Below are 23,287 nucleotides of genomic sequence, written 5' to 3' on the forward strand. Positions count from 1 at the left end.
TGTTTTTATTTTTTTGTATATATCTTTATTTTTGATGTGGGGACGTCGACTTCACGATCCAAACATAGTGTAACATCAGTTACTCCGACCTAGTCCTGAGTTGCCTGTGGCGGTTTGGAATATTATAGATTATGATTGCCTTATAATTGAGCTGCTAATTAAGTGCTGGCTTAGCTGTTTATAGCACCTTACTCAAGATAAGTACTGTTAATAGCACTTTACCCAAAACATTAAGTACTGGCTCAGCCGTTAAGAGCACCTTACCAAAAACAGCATGAGAGCATTAGGGATTGAACCCAGGACCTCATGTAGTGTAGAAAGTGTTCTGACCTCTACACTGCCAGTGTTAACTTAAATACATGAAAAAATTAATTTTGTAGTATTGGACAATGGACATTAAATGAATTCTGGTACATTCTTAATCTGGGATCTAATATTTTAAGTTTAATTGGATCAGCCTGCACATATGTAGAAATTGCACTCAAGATATTTTGTCTTGGTTTTAAAATTAAAATAAGGTTTCATCCTATTTCACTTAAAATAAAGCTAGTAATAATTTTTATTTAAACCTAATGTTTTTAGATGATGTGAAAAAAATAAAGGGAATAAATAAATCAAATCTCGACCAAAAAACACTTCAACTTTTTAGAGCGACAAAGAAAAAATCTCAATTTGGATGGAGATTTTCTTTTGTTGCTTCTGTTCAACTTACATGCAGAAGTAAGTAAATTGTTTTAAAATAATGCAAAATCAAAATTTTTTTTACCACATATGTCCAAAAAAGCACAACATAGGCAAACATGACTAATGTACATCAACACAAAACAAAGAATAAAATGCAAAAATCATGTATATACACTGTTTTTTTATATTAGGAGAAACTAGGGACATTTTTCAAAAAAGGGTTAGGGCAGGGTTTAATAAAAAAAAGTTTATTTTCAATATTTGGTTTTTATTAAATGACAGTAAAAACAGTTAACGCACTCCAGCGTGGTGGTCCTGTGTGGTAATTGGTAGGACCCCAAATAACACATACAAATAGGACCCCAAATAACACATATAAATAGTCGTTTCTATGGTAGGACCCCAAATAACACATATAAATAGTCGTTTCTATGGTAGGACCCCAAATAACACATATAAATGGTAGGACCCCAAATAACACATATAAATGGTAGGACCCCAAATAACACATATAAATGGTAGGACCCCAAATAACACATATAAATAGTTGTTTCTATGTGGTTATGTTTGGTCCTCTGTAGGGATGTGTCGAGCCGAGTGCTCGGGCTCGTACTCGTGTACGAGCCTAGGCATTTTTAAAGCTCGGTTTGGCCGAGCTTTCACGTTAAATTATTTGAGCATTATCAACTAAATTAATTTTTTCTTTTCGGTAAATTATAATGCAAATCGAACGCTGTGCAGTGTTATAACTTTTTAAATACAATAGTGTTATAATTCACACTGCGAAAATTCGTCGGTTCACCGATAAATATACTAATATATACATATTAGTATCTCTATGGTTTAATTATATCACGCGAGATATGACGTTGTTATTCAATTGTTGTCACGCCGCCAACTAGTGTTTTTATTGAAAGACTTTTTAGTACAGCGGGCGCTATTACTAGCCCGCTTCGTAACCGGTTAACTCCTAAACATGTCGAAATGCTTACATTTCTTCATGTGAATTTACGTAAGCTTAAGTAAATTTTCGCATTTTAATACAAAGTACAACACTAACCTAAGTTCAGCCTATTTCAATTTTCTTAAAACCGATAAACTTTGTTCGGCGTTTCACTGCACGTTTTAACGATTTTAAATCGCTTCTTTAAATAAAGCAATATATTCTTAAATTATTTATCTATAGCAAGCTTGCAGCGTCCACAACAAAAATTTATGTATTTTTTTCGGGCATACATTTTGCGTTACGTACCCAAAGGTCACTTAGGTATTTATTTTCGCTATTCAAAAGCTCGTATTGCTCGGCCGAGCTTTTTTTAAATTAAGATGCTCGTACGAGCCGAGCTTTTTACGATTTGGCACATCCCTAGTCCTCTGTGATAATTGGTAGGATCCTATTTTGGTATTTATGTCTAAAAAGTTAACAGATTTGCATTTTATTATTGTCAATTTTTCTAAGGTGAGAAAAAGGATTTTAAATCAAAAGAAGTTGCAACAATAACTGAAAAAGCATTTGATCCTGATTACATCAACCTTCTGTGGATACTAAAATCCTGGCAATTTTTAAATGACCAAAAATTCAGATCCACGTTAAAACATTCTGCCAACTTTTTTTTGGAATCGTAAGTTTTAAGTTAAACGAGTTAGGCTTTTTTCATGTAGATTTACTGATAATGTTATAAAACTCGCTTATTTATAGTTAAATTATTTAATTCTTGTTGTATTACTTTACAGAAAAAAATTGAAAAGCGAAAAAATTCTTTTCTATATTTGTAATTATGTTGCTGAGAGTGAACCAGATTCTGAAACGGTTTCAAACTTCGTTGAAACAATGAAATCTGCTCTTTCACCCGTTCATTCTGAAGACAACTCAGATTTAGATTCAATTATGTCATCTCAGGTAAGTTAGATATTTAAAAGTTAATCAATCTAAGTTGTACCATAATCCATATGTAATGGCTTACCTCATTGTTGTTTCCCTATATGATGGTAAATATAGAAAAATTATGCAATTTTTGGGATGTTTTTTTGGCTTTTTATACCTATCATGTAACTTGCAAGCCTTACATAAAAGAAACTTTTTCAATCTGTGATTGTTATTCAATTATAAATTTTAGTATTCTTGTGCAGGTTAGAATAATACAAGTGTAATATTGAAATAACTTTATATATAAGACATATACAATAAGTCAATTGTATGTATTGAAGGTTACCTAAATTACCTTATCTAAAAAATTAGAGAATAAAAATATAATAGTCCTTTGGTAATAATTTGTTAATATTATTATTTTCCACCTTTAGTCATCATTACTACCAAGAGATATAGAATTGCCAGGGACCAACTACAAATCAGTTGAAACCAAATTGGAACCTTTATGTCCAATGCTGTCCGATATTTTGACTGATGAACAAGTTAGAACTTTGGCAATCGATCTGTACAATACTAAACATATTTCTAAAGGTAAGCATGAATATTTTTTTGAAATCTTTCTAAATTAACGAAAAACATTTTATCGATTGCACATATTTTTCGAAAACCAAAATTTAAAAAACAACATTTTGTTGAAATTTAAGTCAAAAAAGGTATTTTTAGGGAAGGTTTGGGGTAAAAGGGGATTAATAGCAAATGTTTGATTGTCTGTGAAATTATACTTTTCGGAAATGTGCTTTTTGGTAAAAAGGTTTTCGGTAACATGACAGTAATTCACTGTTTTTAACTTAAATTGTGTTTTATTATAAATTGTTTTCTACTAAATACAATGATATGTTACTATTACCTTAGTTTGTAAAGTTAAGTCGCCCACTCAATAAATTTTTTTCGTTTGTTTTACTAGAAATTTAGGTAATTTTGAATTAGATAGGTTACTAAGTTTATAAATGTTTACATTATAGGACAATACAAGAAGTTTAAGCCTCCAAAAGAAGGTGAAAAATCAACAAGTTTATCTCCAAGGTTAACTGGACCTGGTTTAATGTTTAAACTTTTGGAATATTTAAAAAGTAATGCAAAAACAAATTGGGAAAAGGATTTCTTGGAAGCAGTAAAAAAAAGTTTGTAAAAAATGTTCATTTTGTATTGATTGTTTATATTCAATTCCTACTAGGGTTTAGTTAAACATTTATAAATTCAGGTACCAGCTATTATTCCCGCATTATTGATTTTAGATTTAAGTCAGCTTGCTTTTAACAGCATGCTCTCATATTTTTACATTTAATTTATATGGCTTATTAAATTGTTAATTGTATTTATTGCAAATATTTACTTTTTGTTACCTTGCGATTATTTCTTAGTATTAAATGTCATGATACATATAGCTGTATTTAAGTTAATTAACAGGAGTCACAGATGATTGACTATGTATAAAACTTTAAAATGACTTGTATTTAGACGTAGCTGTCTTATATAAACTGATGTCACGGTGTTTAATTTTAAACGATTCTCTGCTTTATTACCTTTGTCAAAATTGGGAACTCTTTAAACAAAAACAAGATATTGTAACTCAAGTTGCTATGCAACAGTTACCTATGTTTAAAGAAAGGTAATATGGTATTATGTTATTTCAATATTTTAATTTCTTAAATGTTACATTGATAAAATAAAATTACTTTTTGTATCTGTTCAACTAAGTATAAATATTTTATACACATCGTGTATAAATTTTAATTTAAATACAAAAAACAAATTTTCAAAGAATAAAACAGTATTTTAAAAATGCTTTTATGTTTTTAGTGAAAAACCGAAACATACAGATTGGCTTCTACATATGTTGTCAATTGCTGTAAAATTAGATGATCAAAGTTTACAAATATTTGTTAAAACACTACAATCTAGTTTAAATGATCCCACAGCAACTTTATTGTATGAGGATAGATTTACCGAAAGACCATACACTACTTTACCCATGGTAGCTTTTAAATACAAAATATTATGCCAATATGCTTGATTTACTGTACTAACTTAAAAATTGATTTTAATTTTCCTAAAATTAATCTATTTTTAAAGTTAAGCAGTAGAAGCTATTATATTATGCTTATATACTGTACAATATTGTAAATTTTAGGTTATTGTTGGCAACCACAGTACGAACAACTCACTTCCTTCTTTCAATGAAACCCGAGGACAACAACGAAGTTATCAGGCAATTATTAACTAAAAATTATTTATAAATAAATGTTGTATGGGTATTATAAATTTAATATAGCATAGAATTTAAAGCACTAGTTGTATTTACTTTGTTAAATTAATTATTTATTTTTCTACTCCTTGTAATTATTCTTAATAATTATATTTAGGATGACAGTAATGGTTCAACTCAACAAATAGAAGTAAGTTTAAATTTATATATAATATTCTATATTGTGTCACTTACTTAATAACCCTTTACTTATCCTATACTTTAGTCTATATCTGTTTGATATAATGTTGTCATTTTATTTTGTATTTTAACAGGATATTTTTTTAAACTGAGTTATTTTTTCTAATGAAAAGTTAGTTTCACTTTCATAAACAAATGTTATTTAAATTATGCTTTCAATAAACTAGATGACTATTTAAACATGAATTTTAGGCTGGTTCATTTGACTTCAATTCTGAAAATGATCAATCTTTGCCCCAACCACAACCGATGGTAAATACTATTTTTTTTTTTTTATTAAACTGTATTGCTCTTTATACCTCTTTTCTCTGTATTATAACAGGATAAAAATGTGGTTGTGCAGCAGCCTTCTTCTAACAAACTTGCTCCATCTATTAAAGAGGTAACTGTTTAAATTAGTTAGGCTAACAATAAAATTAGGTTTTAGGCATTTTTTATTGTCACTAATAACTTTTTTCAACTTCCTCTGTTGACATGCAGTTGCATGCACAAGTTAGATATTAACAAAATAGTCAATACCCTTGCTCTAATAAAAATGTTGAACTGGATTGGTATAAAATCATGGGAACAAATTATATCTCACTGGGTAATATGCAATTATAATTTTTTTCAGGAACACATCTCAGTTAAAAGTTATTCATCAGATGAAGACAGTCAGGTGATTTTTTTTTTTAATTCATAAAGATTTTATAGGAATTAAATGTGCATATTGGCAAAATGGAATTTAAATATTTTATTTTTTAGAGTTTTGCCTCTGATGCTGATTCTACCTCTTCTCTTTTCTTGCATGCAAATGGAATTGAGGACAAACTATTTTGTTTGATTTCTATGTTGGAAAATGTGCTGACAAGTGGACAAGTGAAATTAATAGCTCGAGAACTTACTTTACTTCACCATCTTTCTAGAAGTAAATTTTAGTCAATTTAATATTTTAAAACTTATGGTTAACTGTTTTGGACATTTATAAGTGTTTTATTTCATTTTTTAAGATTTGAATTGTATTTTAATTTAATGTAGCAGATGGTTGTTGATATAAAATATTATATTGTAGATCAGTACAAAAATCATTTTCGAAAAATTCAAAAGACTGGTAACACTTCAAATTTGGTTAAGAAACTTGCAAACTGTTTACAACGAAATGCTCGAGATAATTGGAAAAATGATTTTGTAAAAGCAGTCAAGATAATTGGTAATTTTTATAGTTATACATAAAAGTTAAACTACCCATTGTATTTTTTCTGCTGTTTCTTTGTATTGCTATCTTGGTTTCTTCATATTGTAATAGTAACATTACCACTTTTTTTATTACAGATAACTCAGAGTTATCTTTTATATTGGAAAAATGGTTGATTTCGCACAAGGATGGTCAAATACTGAAAAAAATGTTTAATAATTGGGAAAAGATTGAACAAAACCAACTTAACATTATTACAATGGCTCAAAACCTGAATATCCTACATCCCAATTTTGAAAGGTATTTATTGTGTGATTTTTAACCTGTGATACTGTCTGGTTATTAATAAATTTTGATGTTAAATATCATTTTAATTTTGTGATAAATTTTATTTTTTGTGATTATAGGCTTTTGCTGTAGAGTTTTATATTAAATAATATAATAACAAAATTTAACTATTTTTTAAAACCAAATCAATATATGAAAAAATTGTTTAGTGAAATGAAAAAGAGAAATTGGTTTTTATTGATTCTTACAACTGTGATGTTATCGGGAGAAAGTTACTTTATTCGATTTGAGCAAAAAATTGAAGGAATACTAACTACAAATAAACTTCAAACTGTAAGTCTTTTTTTATGTAAAACAGCGTACTGTTAAGATTTAAACCAGCAAATATATTCATATAAATTTAGATCACATTAAATAAAAAGGGTGTGTTAAAAGTTTTACTAATACTGTTTTAACTAAATCGGTTTATTATTTTAAAATATTATTTTAATATTGAAAAAAAAGACCTTGTACAGGAAAAAAGTTTTTATTGCTTTAAGTTAAACATTAAATATTTACTCTAGCTCTGCACTTTACATTATTGTTTACTCTGTTATGATTAACTTACAACTTTTTAGTTTTCGTTTGAATATAGGTTTTTTAATATTATGTATATTGGGTTTGAATAAAGATTTTTTTAATTTTGGATAAAATAATTTGTAAATTTTATAAGATCACTTTGATATTTAAATTTCTTCTATATTAATTCAATAAATAAACTTTTTAAATATTTTTAGGGACCACCACGAAAAGGAAATGGAAATAATTTGGATCCAATAAACTCAGAACCTTCTAAAGTAAATTTTATTTTTGTATTTATATTGCTTGTATTTTAAAGTAACATAGGTAACATTGGTCCTATAAAATCTTTTTATAGAGAATCAAAAATATTAAACAACACGTTGATAAGAAAAAGGCTGGGTCAGAAGAAGAGAACTATCAAGAGGTCACAGTTTACATATTAAACTTTTAAAGATAATGTACAGTGCATAAATTAATTTTTATACAAAAAGAAATATTTTTTATTATTAAGCTTTATATTTCATATAAACCTGTATAACTTTCTGTATTTTGTTTAATTAGGAAAGTTTACAGCTTAATAACTTTTGGTTATATTTGTTACAGAGGATGGAATGTGAACCATCATATGACCTTGAACAAACAAAACAAAATTCTGAACCTGAGGTAGTTTATGACAACTTTTTATTGTTTAGTAATAAATCTTTTATTTTATTTTAAATATTTCAGTTATGCTAAATGATGTGTAATGTATGTTAATTAATTTTAAGGACATGAACATGGAAGTTACACCAAGCCATACTAATAAAAAAGATTTGGATGATCCTAATAACAATGTAAATATAATACTTTTTAAAATTTGTATAAATCAACATCTTGTTTGTTTGTTTTTAAAAATTAGTTCTAAATTTACGAAACAGTTTTAAAATTTTTGTTTCTTAGTTAAACACTGATGAAGAATATGAAAATCTTAAGGTATATACTTTGCTGTAGTAAAAAGGGTTTAACTAAAATGTGTAAACTTTGTATGTTTTTAGTGATTCTTGGGAAAATGAATTTTACATTAGTTAATTTAGATTATAAAATAATTATTTTAATAGGAAGATGAAATAGGGGAAATTCTAGATGCACAAACATATGGTTCACAGGTTTAGAATATTTAAAATCTTGTATTCAAATAAATGTTTAAATAATTTGCTTAGAAAAAGGGTATATTTTTATTAAGTGGGCTTAATATTGCCACCGGTAAAACCTTTGTTCATTGAATTAATTGTAAATGTATGCATTAAAAGTTTAAATTTTTTGTTCTACCCAAAGGTAAAGCAGCCTGTCTATATTAAGCATCAAAAATTTAATAAAAACTCATCTAATTTAACAATTTGTTCACTTTTAAAAAATCTATTTTAATATTAAGAATGCTGAAACTTATCAAAAAGCAACTCCAGCAGTTTGTGGTGCTTTACTCCATCAAAATCCTTCATTGCCTGGGTTTAATTCTTCACATGGTGTTGTAAGTAAATTTAACAATATTGTTGAGAAAATTGGCATATTTTAATTGTAAAACTTTTTTCTCAAATATTAATTTGTAGGAATTGTTTTTTATTTTGTATGGTAAAGATTTTTACAAGGTACTTAGTAATCTTAATATAAGTTAGCATTTTATATTTACATTTTATATTTGTAAAAGATTGTGTTATGATTTGCAGAAAATAGGTCTTCCTTCATATACTGGACTTGAAGTTGCTGGCAGAAGTACCCAAGGCAGAGATTCTGATCAGTTACACGGATATCAACCCAAAGCAATTGTTCAGGAAAAATTGATCAATGAGGCTCTAAATCAGGTAAGTTTATAATTTTTTAAACTTAAAATTTACGATTGAATTATGCATTGGGTTTTTGTTGTTTATGTTTTTTTTCTTTAGGTGCAATTAGAGAATATGAAAAAGAAAAGAATTGAGCTAGAACAACAACTTAAAAATAGCTCAGATTTTATTGAAGAAAAAGAGGTTGTATTTTAATATTGTAATAATAGTAAATAACTAATATTAAAAGTGTGTGTTTTAATAAAAAAATCATTTATTCATTGTAACTATATGTAGAAAAAAAAGGGTCTTTTATGTAAAAGACAAGAACGACTAAAAAACTATTTAGAAAAATGCACCAATGAGACTAACAAATTATCTACAAAGGTGAATTTTTCTAAATTATTATATAATTTTTTATACTTAAGTTAAATTTTTTTTTTAATATATAAAAAAGTAAATTGTTTTTAGGATAATTTTAAAACAGTTCAAAGTGAAATACAAGATTTAAATACAGAACTTACGAACTGTCATGTCTTTGTTCAAGAAACTACGGTAGGCTACTTTTTTAATTGTAGTTTTTTTTATGATTTTTAATATATTAATATAATTTGTACAAGTATTGTTTATACATAAATGTCCTGTTATTGTTATATTTTAATTTAATATTGCCCCTATTTTTAAATGTGATTTTTTTTTTGTAATAGGTTACTTTATTAAATGTTGACAACGCAATTTCAGAGTTAGAAAAAAATCAACAAAGCAAATCACAAGCAAAAATCTTAGAGTTACAAGTACTTCTATATTTTTTAAAATAAACATTAGGTTTTACATATAAGGTTAACTAAACGTGCCTAAATCATTACAAAAATATTTAAAAATGATTGGTTTTTATTTTAGGAAAGCACTTTACGGGTGAACAAGGAAATGGAGAAAGAAAACCAAAAGTTTAAAACAAACAAAAAACGTTTAAAGGAAATTCAAGTTAGTATTATTTGGTTTAATTTTGTTACATTTGAATCACAAATAACTTTAATTGTGTGGTTTTAGAACAATACTAAAAAGGTGGAAGAAGAAAAAAATAGCCTTGCAGAACTTTTAGAAACTTATGCCAGCGATGATAATGGTGAAGATAAAATTAAATATAAAAAGGTTAAAATTTTTGATGTTTTTGTTTAGTGAAAAAATTAAAATCATTTTTATTTTTACTTTATAAAATAACACTAACTTTTTTTTAAATTTATAATCAGCATATTTTTTTAGAATTACGAAGAGGCAAAAGATTCAGTGGAGTCAAATAAAAAAAAGGCGATGGAAATGCAATTGTTGCTAGGTTTATCAGAGGTAAAAATCCCAATATTTAAAAATTTTAAATAACAATTAAATAAATTTTATACCCAAAAAACAAATATTTTTAGACACGGATAAGAGAACTACATCAAATTTTAGAAACTATTAAAGCTGATATTGAAGTTCAAAAATTAAATCAAAAACAGGTAGGATTTTTAACATTTTTTATTAAACCAAATGTTTTTTAATAGTTTAACTTCTGTACATAAAAACGATAGACTAGTTATTTATTAATAATCTTCAATTTTCATGAAGAATTGTTGATATTGGTGCATGTAAGTTTAATGTTTTTATGTTAATAATCTAAACATTTGCTCATGAAAATTAAACATTTTTAACAATTGAAAGTTTAAAAAATCAAAAGTATTTACGAGAAGTATATTATTCGAACCTGAAGTTACTGTTATTTCCTTATATTTTAATTTAATGTTGCCTCTATTTTTAAATCTAATTATTAAATTTTATTAGGCAACATTACTAAGTAAGGACAACGCAATTTCAGAAATAGAAAAAAATCAACAAAGCAAATCACAAGCAAAAATCTTAGAGTTACAAGTACTTCTATTACTTTTTAAAATAAACATTAGGTTTTACATATAAGGTTAACTAAACGTGCCTAAATCATTACAAAAATATTTAAAAATGATTGGTTTTTATTTTAGGAAAGCACTTCACGGGTGAACAAGGAAATGGAGAAAGAAAACCAAAAGTTTAAAACAAACAAAAAACATTTAAAGGAAATTCAAGTTAGTATTATTTGGTTTAATTTTGTTACATTTGAATCACAAATAACTTTAATTGTGTGGTTTTAGAACAATACTAAAAAGGTGGAAGAAGAAAAAAATAGCCTTGCAGAACTTTTAGAAACTTATGCCAGCGATGATAATGGTGAAGATAAAATTAAATATAAAAAGGTTAAAATTTTTGATGTTTTTGTTTAGTGAAAAAATTAAAATCATTTTTATTTTTATATTATAAAATAACACTAACTTTTTTTTAAATTTATAATCAGCATATTTTTTTAGAATTACAAAGAGGCAACAGATTTGTTGGATTTAAATAGAAAAAAAGAGACAGAAATAAAAGCAGCTCTAGGTCTACAAGAGGTAAAAAAATTACTAACTAAACACTGAGAATTTTAGGTCATAACTATTGTAAAAAACATATTTAGACTCGGATTGGAGAATTACAACAAATTTTGAAAACTAATATTGAACAAGAAAATACCAAAAAGTTACAGGTACATTTATTACCATATTTTTAAAATATTTCTTATCACAGATTAAGTGCTTTATTTTAAACAACATTCTTTATTTTCAGAAGTCTAGTTCAACCATGGTGACAAGGGCACAAAAAAGAGAAATGGAAGGAAACCTGAATAAAAATTTAAATAAACAGGTTACTGTCACAAATTGATTTACATTTTATGTTTTAATAACCTAAAAGTCCTCAGTATTTTTCTAGAAAATATTTAATATCAAATGATGTGATATTAAAACAAAAATGCAAAACTCTAATTTATATTTTAACACTATTTTTAAGCTAACTTATTAAATTTATATGGAAAATTTAAGTTGAAAAATCAATTAAAAATACTAAAAATTAAATTAAATTTCTTGTAAACTTATTTTTTACTGTGTGGCTTAAAAAATCAAAAATATTTATGCTTGTTTTTAAGGATTCTGATTTAAAAAGAAAAAAGATTAATTCAGAAAAAGGCACTTTTGCAAATGCTGTTAGCCATATTAAAAAACAATTGGGTAAAGTATTTAAACTAAAATTTGTTTACAATTTTTTTACACAATTAATTAAATATTAGGAACTTCTAATTCTTCTAAATTTATGAATGCTTTCAACAAGTTTAAATTTTAAATATGTCTATTAGATAATGTTTACACTCTATTTTATTATCTAATTTTAAGCATTTGTTATATTTAAAAAAATTAAGAAATAAATATTAAAGAAAATGATCAAAACCCACAAAATATTAATTATTCATCAATTACGAAAACCATGCCAGGAACTGAAGTGATTTCTGATTTTACAAGAAAGGCACCCCAAGGTTGAATTGATTTGTTTTTTGAAAATTTATTTAATAAATATTTGACTTTTTGAATTTTTTTTTAAAATAAGCCTTAGCTTAATATTATAGAACTCAAAGTATTAATTAAAAGTATTTTTTGTGCAGGAAAATTCATATTAGAATTTCAAGTCTTGGTAAACAACATGCCAAAATTGATTGAGGGGGATAATTTAATGATGCTTGACGTAGACAATAATTTTCGATATCCATTTTACTTTTGCCCAATGTGAGTTTTTTTGTTTACCATTTAAAAAAAAAAAATTTATTTAAATGACAAAGGCATTTTAAACATTCACCTTGGATAAACAAAAAGAGTCCCAAGCAATTTTTTAAGCGGATTGTACCTTTGTTTTTAGTCGAAATCAGTATACTTTTCAAATAGAATTAGATAAAAATCAAACAGTATTTGTCTACAAATACCATATTTTACATCCGGATGGTAGTTTCAATTGGGAGATTCTACCTGAACTGTATTATAGTGATAAAAGAATTTGCAACAGAAAATTGGATCTGTCACGAGGTAAAATAATTTAAACTTAACATTTTATCAAACTTATTAAAATATTTGTTTTTTATTTGTAGATATGATAAGACGAGGTCATGTAATTGTTTTTGATTTTATTCAAACAACACAGCTTGGTAAAACTGAATATGAAGAAAACTTGCAAAAAAATTTTTATCACTTTCTACCAAGTTTTGAACAAATTGAATTTAAAGGTGATTCGAAAATTCCTATTTCGTTTTTTATTCGAACATTAAGTGATTGGGTCCATGCTTGTGAGCAAGGAATGCTTATTCAAGCTTTAGGAGATTATTATCCTGACAGAATTTCAAACATAAAAAACAAGGTAAGAAAATTGTTTTAGAGGTTAAACCATTTTATTTTAAAAAAGTTTTGTATAATAACAACTTTGGCCTGCTTACTTAAACCTTATAATTGGTACTTTATATGATATTAAGCAAAAGTAATATAAATCTTTGTTTTTGCAGGATTTTAGTTTAAGAAAATATATTCATGAAATGACAGAAATTATGACGAAAGATAACTCAAATATATCCAGATGTCAGCGAATATTTGGAATGTTTGTTACTTTATGTTTAATGGAAAACAGACATATTTTCTATGAAAATAAACAGACAAAAATTGACATATGCTATTGCTTAAGTTTTCATGATATCAATAAAGATGCACAAGTGCTACTAATTGAACACCTTAAAGACTTTATTCAAAGTTGGCCTATGAAACTAAAGTTAGTGGATATTTATTTAAATATATATAGTACTAAAATTTAGAAGATCTAAGTTTATCAAAAACTAAATTTATAAAGCTTCGATTTCCACTGATATACAATTTTATTTCATTTATTTTTGTTTTAAAATGTTTCTATATAGATTGATAATGGAGTTGTTAAACAAGGCAATGCCAAAACTCAATAACGTTCCTGAAATCCTATTAACCCTTCCACTTTATGCAATTGTGTTGGACATTCATGTTGAATTAAAACGAAATATTTCTATGTTTGCTGCATTTGATTTTGAGGAATTACAGAAGTACAGAGCTTTAGAACATCAAAAGTAATGTTTTTTTGTTAATTAACAGAAAATAAAAACATCTTTTTGGAAATAAATTTTTCGTTTTTAGTGAAATATTTTCAAGTAATTTTTAATGAGAGCAAATAATTTAAACTAGAAAATGGTTAAAATCAAATAAATAAACTTATTACTTTATTTTTAAAGCGCTGTTTTAGCATTGGGCCCGATTGTTGCTTCTTTGTTATCTGACTATCCATCTTTACAAACTTATTATCAACAAATGTTAAGTTTGGAGTCCACAAAAGTTATTTTAGGTGAAACAAAACATCAGAATTTATTAAACGGGGAAGGAATTTCTAAAAAGTTATTGTATATGTGGTCTCAACTTGTATTGTACAGGCCAACTGAAGTATGTATATTTGTTATTAGTTGCCTTATAAAAATAAATTAATTTTGTGAAACATTTGCAATTACTCAAATAATTAAAACAAAAGTTATTAGTAATTTTACAATGACTTTTTTTAGAAAATAAATGAAGAAATTTTTGTTGTACTTTTTTCTCATTTTCAAGACTACGTGCAAAAACTTTCTTTACAACTGGCACAACAAAATAGGTACACTTTAATTTTGATCAAGTTTTTTTAATAATAATCTTTTAAACAGTACAATTGTTGATTTATTTGTACTATTTAGATTTTTATTGGGATTTTAAAGTGTAGAAAATTTTATTTTTAGTGAGGAGTTTAACAAATCTGTAAATGAAATTCAGAAGTATCTCAAAACTTTTAAAATAATTTTACCAAAACTTTTACGATATTGTAAAAATGAATATAAGTTTCATGCTGGATTTGTGTCTATTACATTTGGTGTGATTGATCAAATTGTTAATATTGCTGTAGTAATGATTGATGTAAGTCTTTTTAATTAATAACTTGTATATTTTTGTTGCAAAAAATAATTTTGTATTAGATTTAATGTTGTAACACTTTTATTTTAGGAAAATAAAGTAAAAGATGAACAAAAAATAGTTATTCAAAAAGAGATACAGGAACTAAATAATTCTCTTATGCATACACTATCAAAGATATTTGAAGATGTTTATGTGAAAGAAATAACTGTTGAAGATATTAATGTATGTATACTTGAAACCATTCTTTACCAAGTTAGTTTTTAAACAACTTTTACAAATTTGTTTAAAAACTTTTGTGGTGTAGCTTTGGAACTTTCTTCTCATGGATTGGTCGGACAAAACGTTTAAGAAAAAATGGTTGAGCATTTATCACCAACTTATAAAGAAACAAATTTTTAAGGCAATTTAAAACTTAATTAAGTAGATAGGATTATTTAAAACGGGGTTATAAATTTTATTTTCATTAAGCTTCTTTGTGTAATTTTTTTAACATAATTATATGTTTTGTAAATGCGGGGCTATTGCTTTCTGTCCACTCACATTTTGTTAATTTAGTTATTCTTTTTCTCAGGTATTCAAACATGAGTTGCCTTATTTATTGGAATTTTATGCTGAGAAATTGGAAGAAATGAAACCCCATGCACTTATTTCTGAATGGTTTTCTGAAGTTGTTTTAGATATGGTTGAAAAAGAGCCAGTGGTAAAATTTTTGATAAACCATGTTTTACTTGTTTTTTTTTATGATTTTAACAAATTTTAAATGTTTTTTTATGTATTAGTATGCTATAAAATTTTATAAAATTATTTAAGGGCAACAAAAGTATGGTGACCCGTATTAAGGAGAGTTTTTGGAAAAGCCCTAAAATGAAACAAGTTTGCCAGAAAATATTTTTAAAGCAATGGAATCACGTAAAAAGCAATCATCAAGATTTTGATTCTTGTCTTTTCGAGTTACTTGAATCTTGGAAGCCAGTGGTTACTATTTTAAGAATACTTAGTAAGTTTGTATTGGGTTAAAAACGTACTCAATATGTATGAAATTTATTTTTGTATACAAATTATTTTTTTAATTAAAGATAAACGATCTATTCCTCTGCACTTTAAAAGTAATTGTATAATTTGTTATGCAATTTATTTTATTTAATACATTGTATTAAGGCCCGTTCACACGACGTACGCAACGCAATGTAACATAGTGTAAGATTTCGCAACCATTTAAAATGAACAGAGTCGTTCACACGTACGAAAGTTACGTAAGATTTCGTAAAGTTTTGTAGCCGAAGCGAAAGTTATGTAAGATTTCGTAAGCGGTATACTTTTATTGGATATTTTGTATTTGTTAATCCCTAGAACTCGTAAAGATACGTAACGCAACGCAACGTTACCTTGTCGTGTGAACAGGCCTTTAGGATAAAATATTTGTCCTTATGCTAGGGTTAAATATTGGTTAAAAAACACTTTATTTCAGGTTCTATAATTAAACAAGTTGATGATCCAATATTTAATGATATTGCAAAAATTAAACTTGCATTACTACATATTGGAGAAACTATAAAAGATGGGTATATCAGTGTGTATCGATTTCAACAAATTTATACAAACAAGAAAATATTTTTGGATACTTTAAATGCTATGGTATATATTTTAATGCTGGTTGTTGTATTGCTTTTGTGTTGTATAAGATTATTTATTAACAGTAGTTGTCAAAATTGTTTTTTGACAATTAGGGTATAATATAACTTCTATATTTTTCACTCAACGAAGGTGCAATTTATGTCAAACTCAAGGCAAGGAGTTTTAGACTTGAGCTAAATTATATCTTTGGGTATTAGACTTGAGCTAAATTATAGATTTTTTATGTTTTTCACTTAGTTTTATAACAATACTGTTAAAAAAATCCTTAAGGTTGGTTCTTCAGTTGATCACCCTGACCATGATAACTTGGACAAACTAATTGACGTAAGACAGCAAGAACTTGAATCTTTTTGCACACTGAAACAAGGAATACAAAGTTTTGTTGATATAATGGATATTGTCGTAAAATGTGGTATATAAATTTGTGATCTTTGTATTTACTTTTGAGATTTTATAGAAATATTTTTTTTAATTAAGAATTTTGAAAATTAATTGTTCTTAAATAAATTATAGCTTTGTTTACTTGGATGTTAAGTTTAATGTTTTCTTTTTGCATTTTTTAAAGCTGGAGTTCAAGTTAATAAATATGATCTTCAACAAAGCCTTGGAAAAGAAGTAAAGGATTTAAAACTTAATGAACTTGTTTCATGTTCCTATGATATAAGTGCATCTATTGATGTTATTTATTTTAAATTACAAAATCAACAACAAGATATTTTCACTAATATTGTCAAGACAAAGGTTTGTTAAATATAAATATTGTTTTTTAATTATTAAATATGTGATAACCTTATTATTTTTACTTTAAAATTAAGCTTTAAAAGCAAGTGGTGACTATATTTTTTTAGGCACTGAACAGCAAACTTGTAAAGATAATTGTAAGAGAATTTAGTCAGAATTTACCCAACGAACTTAAAGAAGAAAATGCTGTTTTAAATGTGGATGAAATCATAGAAAATATTTGGAAACCAACTTTACAGTTTGTTTGCAAGCTTGTGGATACCATTAATGATGGTTTGTAACATTTTATTTGTCTTACTTTTATTAATTATTTGTTTAATTTTATTTTGTTTTACTATGACTGATGGTTCTTTTTTGATAACGATGTTGTAGTTTGTACCAACACATTTTTTAACATGTACTGAGCTTTCTAAAAGTTTTTTTTTGCATTTTTAAAATCTCTCTAAATTGTTCAGGTACAATTTCATTTCATACATTGAATAAATATTTTGGAAAATTAAATGATGTGGCAGTAATTAAGGCTGAATTGGATATATTCCTTACTATTTACACCACTTTAAACAACATTCAAGTTGCAATAAAAAGGGATAGAAATATGCAATTACACAATTTCTTACAAATGAATAACAACATTGAAGCAGCCAAAATTATTAATCGCTTACAAAATAAATTAAATCTATCTGGAAAGTTTGCTGTGCTTAAGATTCCCTTGGTGAGTTCAATTTTTAAAAGGTAATACCAAAATATTTTCTGCTTTTTTGCTGATGATTATTTTTCTGTATAGAACATGCAAAAAGAAGAAAACAAATATACCTTAAACTCCATTACAACAAATTTGATTGAAGCCTCAAAAGTATTAAAAAGTATAACACCAGAAGGTTGTTATACTATTAAAACTTTTCTTGAAAAGGAAAAGTTACTATGTTGGCTAAAAGAGAATATGAAAAGTAAATATAATTACTAATTTTCGAATAAGTCAACAAAAATTAGTTGATAAAACACACATTTATATATATATTTTGGATAGATTTTAATGACCTAATATAAAACTTAGTATAATCAAATCAAGTTATATTATTTTAATTCTCAGGTATAAATGAGGTGAAAGTTATGAGTGACCTTGCTATGATATCAGCTGGTGAAACTCCTTTGGAAGTTGATCGAGTTTCTTGTTTTCTTTCGGCTGTAATGGGATTTGCTCCTCTTATATTTGATTTACCTCAAACAGCAGGATTTGCTGAACTTATAGCAGCATGTGAGACTGTATGGATAAACATTAAACAAGATCCCAAACTTCTTCAAAATTGGGTAGAGTTTAATTTATTGTAGTGGGGTGTCTTAGTTGTTATAAAATTTGACATTATTTAAACAATTATATTTGTAGTAGTGTTATTTCTCTTAGTTGTTATTAAACTTAAAAATATTTTGTTTTGAACATGTGTATGTATCTCACTAACTACTTTTAATTAAATAAAGCTTTGTTTGCATTTATATTCTTAACTTACTTGAAACTTGTTTGTTTGAAGGTTGCAACAGGAAAACAATTGGAGTGGCTTTGTGGAGTGAAAGACTTGCATGGATCTGTGGAAAAATCTTCTCTTACCAGAGCTCAAAAAATAAACACAAGTGGAGTTTATAAAATTGGGGGGAAAACTGATTTGATTCCAACTGTTGAGAACTCAATGAAATTATCTTTCACCAAACTCGTAAGAAAAGAAAACAAAGACAATCAAAAAGGTATTAAAAGCAATAAATTAAAAACTGCAAATTTAATAAAAAAGAAAAATAAAGTTTTGTTTGGGTCTACATTTTTTTGCAGTAATGTGAACCAGAGCTTTGGTGTCAAAGATGTAAAGCGGTTAATTTTGTTATATCATATAATAAAGTTTTATATATTTTAGATCCTAAGGAGATGTCATTAAGTGACTTACGAGATTTGCAATCAAGGCTAATGTTGATAGCTGGAGAGGCAGAAAAGGGAAAACAAGATGTTGATGTTTTTATTAGAATGCTTTCAAGTGTTGAAAATCTCACAAAAGCTTATGTTAAACTTAAATCTTCTGGTTGTTTGTTGTTTCAAAACTGGTCTGCAACAATTGTGTAAGCTTTTATTAATTTTCAGATATTAATTTTTTTGTTATTTCTAAAAAAATTGTTTTATTGATTTCATTTTTTGCAGCTGTTCAGTTACAAAAAGTGGTGAACACCAAACTTTATCAGTTTATTTTGACTCTGAAAGTCCAGCAATTACATCAAGAGAAAATGCTTTGGAAGAAGTTGTACAGTTGACTAAGGTTCTTAATGATGCGCATGACAAGTATGTTTATTTTTAGTTTCTTTCATACATTATAAAACATCTGTTATCACAATTAACTTAAAAATCACAGTAATATTGCACTTTACTCAATTATATATGCCATTTGATGTTCATATTATTCATATATACACTATGCTTTCAAATAAATAAAATTATTTATTCTAACCACCATATTACAATCAGTTAAAGATGGGTTAATGTTCTGCATGTTAGGCGCAGGACCAACTTGTTACTATTAATACCTAATTATTTTGTAGGTGGATGGCCTATTCAAATACTAAAAAAACAGAGCATTACCATTTAAATCATTATAACATCCATCAACTCACTTACTTGTGCAAACAATTGGCAAAATGTGATGAATATGGTGAACTACCTGACCAAGCTTATGTTTTGCTTTCTTCTGTAAAGAAACACTTGGAATTTGATGAAATAGTTGAAACTTTAGATGAAGTTACACGAATAACAGATAATGATGAAGAGATAATGGAAGTAGAAGGTAAATATTTAATAAACTTAAATAAATAGTTTTGCATTAAAAACATTATCAGACAACTAAATTTATATCAACCTGATTCCTTGCTTATATTCTTTTAATTATTAAATTTTTTTGCTTGTTAATTTGATGCTGTCCAGGAGAAATTAAAAATTAACTTATGTTTATTAAATTATTATCTTGAAAGAAGTTAATAAAGTACCAATGATTGAAAAGAAGCGAAAAGTTGTTCGTCAATTAATTCAGCAAGATGTTCAAGAAAATATTGCAAAAGCTGCTGTGCAGAAACAATCATCTAGAAACTTAGATTTGGATGAATGTTTTATGATGTCGTTAGAGATTGAATATGAACCTGATGAAGTTAATAAATATGAGCACCTGTTCAACCAAGAAGCAGGTTTGTTTAATTTGATCTTTTTATATTAATTTGTACACAAAGACAGTTTCCTAATTTTTTATTAAATTTTACCCAAAATTTTAAAAGTAAAAGTGCCTTTGTTATAAAAATCATAATCAATTTAAGCTGTTTTGTTAATGACAGATTACTTAATTGCAATTTTTACAGGGTTTGAATCAAACACTAATAGAATAAATGTTATGCAAGATATTGTTAATGATCGCCTCAACCTTTCCTTAAACGAAATTGTTGAAAAAATTCAATCAGATTATGAAGAAGGAACCTTTGGATCCACAATTACCACCATTTGTGAAAGATATCTAAATGATACTGCCGTAAGAAATACTCTGTTTTTGTTGAAAACACAGTATATTCGTATAAGTTAAATTTGTTTTATATACTTGCCAGCTTATTATTGCTTTTAGGTCACATCATTGAAAGATTCAGTAAGTCTTGAGCATTTAGGAAGGTTTCTGACAATGATAAGTGATTCGGTTCCACCTGATCAAATGATAAAAAGAGGTTGGCCTTATCACTTTATTGCAGGAAAACCTAACTTGGTTCTTTGTCCTGAACCTGAAATATGGAGGTCTATATTGTCGGTATATTGCCACTCACCTGAATGTGAATTACCTTCTACTAAAGAGGTTCTAGTCTGTACTGAAAATACTTCATCGGAAGAAGTAGAATTGTTATTAAGAAGAGCAATGTGTACAGCAGATGACAGTGGTAATGTTTTACACATTGTTGTGTTTGTTAGTTAGAATTAGCATAACTATAAGTTATTCCAATAACACCCAATCAAATTCTATTGTAGATTATACAATATATAGCTAAGTTATATGCATTATATTTTTTTTTTATTGCTGTTTATTTTATATAAATTTTATTTAAGAGGTGAATGTATTTTGTCTTGCGTGTGCTGATCAACTCAAGTTTAATGTTGCTCAAGACACTGAAAAAATATTTCAACAACTTTCACAAAGTAATGAAAAATGTCCTAATTACCGTTTGATTATAATTACATCTTCAACCCATCATTACACTACTTGTTGTTTTGCCGAGGTAAATAAAAATTTTAAATTTTGTTAACAATTTATTACTGAATTTCTAAATTTAAACAAGTTACAAGAACAACATATCTTTAAAAATATTTGCATTTAGTTTCAAGTGGACAAATCTTTTATTAAATTGGAAGATGAGATTAAAGAATATCTTGCGAAACATCTTACTGCCAAAAAGGTTAAGGAAAGTGCATCTTGTGTGGATCCTGACCAAAGTAATGTCAGAGTTGTAACTTCTGATGCTGCCGGAATGGGTTTGTTGTAATAAAATCTTACTTGTTTTATAAGAAGGGGCAAAATTTTTTTTAACTATATAAATTGTAGGTTTTATACTTTTTATTTATTATGTGACTCGTTACTTGTTTGTTTTTTTTTACTCAGTTTTTAGCATCTCCATTTTAAATAGAATTGTATTGTTTTTAAAGGAAAATCTTTGTACATAACTCGGTGCCGAGAAAATCTTGAAAGAATGAGCGAGAATAATTTTTTTTGGAATTCTTCAATTGTTCGTTTTCTTGAGAAATCTGTTGATACTAACGATGTAATAAACAGTTTGCTTCATGAAAATGCTGACATAATTAATTCTGAGACACATTTTATTCATCTTGATATTACTCCATCGGTAAATTTTTGTTTACTAATATTTGTTTCTAATGCTAAACTTTGACTTACTTCTGTATGGTTTGTACATGTACTGGTTTTTAAAACATACCAACTAAACTATATTTTAAGGTTCAAACTGGAGTTTACCCATTTTTATTTAATCTTATATTTCTTGGCTCTGTGCAAAACAGTAAGGGAGTTGTTTGGAAACGTGAACCTTCTCATTTTTATGCAATTGAATATACACTTCCAGAAACAAAAGTAAGTTTTAAATTCTGTAATAAACTGTGTATAAAAGTAAACATAAATAAACAATAACATTACATTTAAAGGTTTCTTTAAATTTCCTTGGTCTTCTAAATCTTCTCCCCAATCTTTCATGTTTATCACCGATAAAAGTTTGCCAGATTCTGGAAGAAAAATCCCCGATTCCACCAAATGTTAATCTTATTGACAATGATATGCTTAAAAGTGAAGTATATCAAAGGCCATTCCAATACCTTTTAAGATATACAAATAATCAGGATCTTTATAAATTTGCATATAAAACTCCCATAAAAAATCCTTTAGAATGTCTACAAACCCTACTCAAGTATTGCAGTGTTGACCAACCTTCTTGGGCTGAACTGGGTCATTTTACAAAATTTTTAAATGTCCAGCTATCTGATTGCGAAAAATCTGTATTTTGTGATCCTAACTTAACTGGAAAAGACAGTGGATTAAATGAATTTAAAAAGTTTGTTGTTCGTTTTATGATTAGAATGTCCCAAGATTTTTCTACACCCTCTATTAATAAAATGGGTGAACTTGACGAAAATCAGAATGGAGAAGTTTTTGAACTTCATCAATTAAGAAGATCATGGGAAAGCAACCCACATCCATATTTATTCTTTAACCATGATCGAGTTTCAATGTCTTTTGTTCATTTCCATATCAATCGCAATGGTAATCTTTGTCATCCTAAAACTAAAGAAATAATTGAAAATAATGTTATGAGCAAAAATCTAGTTTTAGGTTTAAATGTTCAAAGGGTAAAATTACAACAAGATTTTGATCTTATATCTCGAAATGAAAAGCTACAAACACTTTGCCAAGTTTTTGGCGTTGAAAACGTTTTTGATCCAGACCCAACTTATGAGCTTACAACTGACAATGTTCTTAAAATGTTGGCCATTCACATGAGGTTTCGATGTGGTATTCCTGTGATTATTATGGGAGAAACAGGTTGTGGTAAGACAAGGATGATTGAGTTTATGTGCCTGTTAAAAGCTGGAGG

At 26.8% G+C, this 23,287-nt stretch overlaps 1 protein-coding gene across 1 annotated transcript in view; it reads left to right on the forward strand.

Annotated features, from left to right (window-relative positions):
* LOC145743145 (E3 ubiquitin-protein ligase rnf213-alpha-like) overlaps positions 1-23,287 on the forward strand; it is a 28,393-nt gene that overhangs the window by 202 nt on the left and 4,904 nt on the right. Inside the window, 71 exon segments of the mRNA XM_082561053.1 lie at positions 583-720; positions 2,144-2,306; positions 2,419-2,584; positions 2,986-3,145; positions 3,577-3,735; positions 4,073-4,223; positions 4,415-4,589; positions 4,746-4,823; positions 4,978-5,010; positions 5,253-5,312; positions 5,383-5,442; positions 5,674-5,718; positions 5,805-5,967; positions 6,112-6,249; positions 6,372-6,534; positions 6,732-6,855; positions 7,299-7,358; positions 7,439-7,507; positions 7,687-7,746; positions 7,851-7,916; positions 8,023-8,055; positions 8,181-8,228; positions 8,495-8,590; positions 8,787-8,921; positions 9,003-9,086; positions 9,180-9,269; positions 9,354-9,437; positions 9,590-9,676; positions 9,783-9,866; positions 9,933-10,034; positions 10,146-10,226; positions 10,301-10,378; positions 10,701-10,787; positions 10,895-10,978; positions 11,045-11,146; positions 11,258-11,338; positions 11,404-11,472; positions 11,553-11,630; positions 11,911-11,992; positions 12,181-12,294; positions 12,421-12,541; positions 12,672-12,835; positions 12,898-13,163; positions 13,306-13,565; positions 13,708-13,890; positions 14,053-14,257; positions 14,374-14,462; positions 14,584-14,758; positions 14,846-14,980; positions 15,063-15,158; positions 15,330-15,458; positions 15,569-15,755; positions 16,227-16,393; positions 16,664-16,805; positions 16,959-17,134; positions 17,242-17,407; positions 17,590-17,846; positions 17,919-18,081; positions 18,225-18,442; positions 18,661-18,871; positions 19,021-19,234; positions 19,314-19,451; positions 19,709-19,950; positions 20,135-20,344; positions 20,513-20,679; positions 20,770-21,073; positions 21,240-21,409; positions 21,509-21,662; positions 21,834-22,030; positions 22,141-22,272; positions 22,344-23,287. Of these exon segments, the coding sequence (XP_082417179.1) occupies positions 583-720; positions 2,144-2,306; positions 2,419-2,584; positions 2,986-3,145; positions 3,577-3,735; positions 4,073-4,223; positions 4,415-4,589; positions 4,746-4,823; positions 4,978-5,010; positions 5,253-5,312; positions 5,383-5,442; positions 5,674-5,718; positions 5,805-5,967; positions 6,112-6,249; positions 6,372-6,534; positions 6,732-6,855; positions 7,299-7,358; positions 7,439-7,507; positions 7,687-7,746; positions 7,851-7,916; positions 8,023-8,055; positions 8,181-8,228; positions 8,495-8,590; positions 8,787-8,921; positions 9,003-9,086; positions 9,180-9,269; positions 9,354-9,437; positions 9,590-9,676; positions 9,783-9,866; positions 9,933-10,034; positions 10,146-10,226; positions 10,301-10,378; positions 10,701-10,787; positions 10,895-10,978; positions 11,045-11,146; positions 11,258-11,338; positions 11,404-11,472; positions 11,553-11,630; positions 11,911-11,992; positions 12,181-12,294; positions 12,421-12,541; positions 12,672-12,835; positions 12,898-13,163; positions 13,306-13,565; positions 13,708-13,890; positions 14,053-14,257; positions 14,374-14,462; positions 14,584-14,758; positions 14,846-14,980; positions 15,063-15,158; positions 15,330-15,458; positions 15,569-15,755; positions 16,227-16,393; positions 16,664-16,805; positions 16,959-17,134; positions 17,242-17,407; positions 17,590-17,846; positions 17,919-18,081; positions 18,225-18,442; positions 18,661-18,871; positions 19,021-19,234; positions 19,314-19,451; positions 19,709-19,950; positions 20,135-20,344; positions 20,513-20,679; positions 20,770-21,073; positions 21,240-21,409; positions 21,509-21,662; positions 21,834-22,030; positions 22,141-22,272; positions 22,344-23,287 (10,312 nt within the window).

The sequence above is a fragment of the Corella eumyota genome, chromosome 2 (genome assembly GCF_963082875.1).
Source record: "Corella eumyota chromosome 2, kaCorEumy4.1, whole genome shotgun sequence".
NCBI classification, from domain to species: Eukaryota; Metazoa; Chordata; class Ascidiacea; order Phlebobranchia; family Corellidae; genus Corella; species Corella eumyota.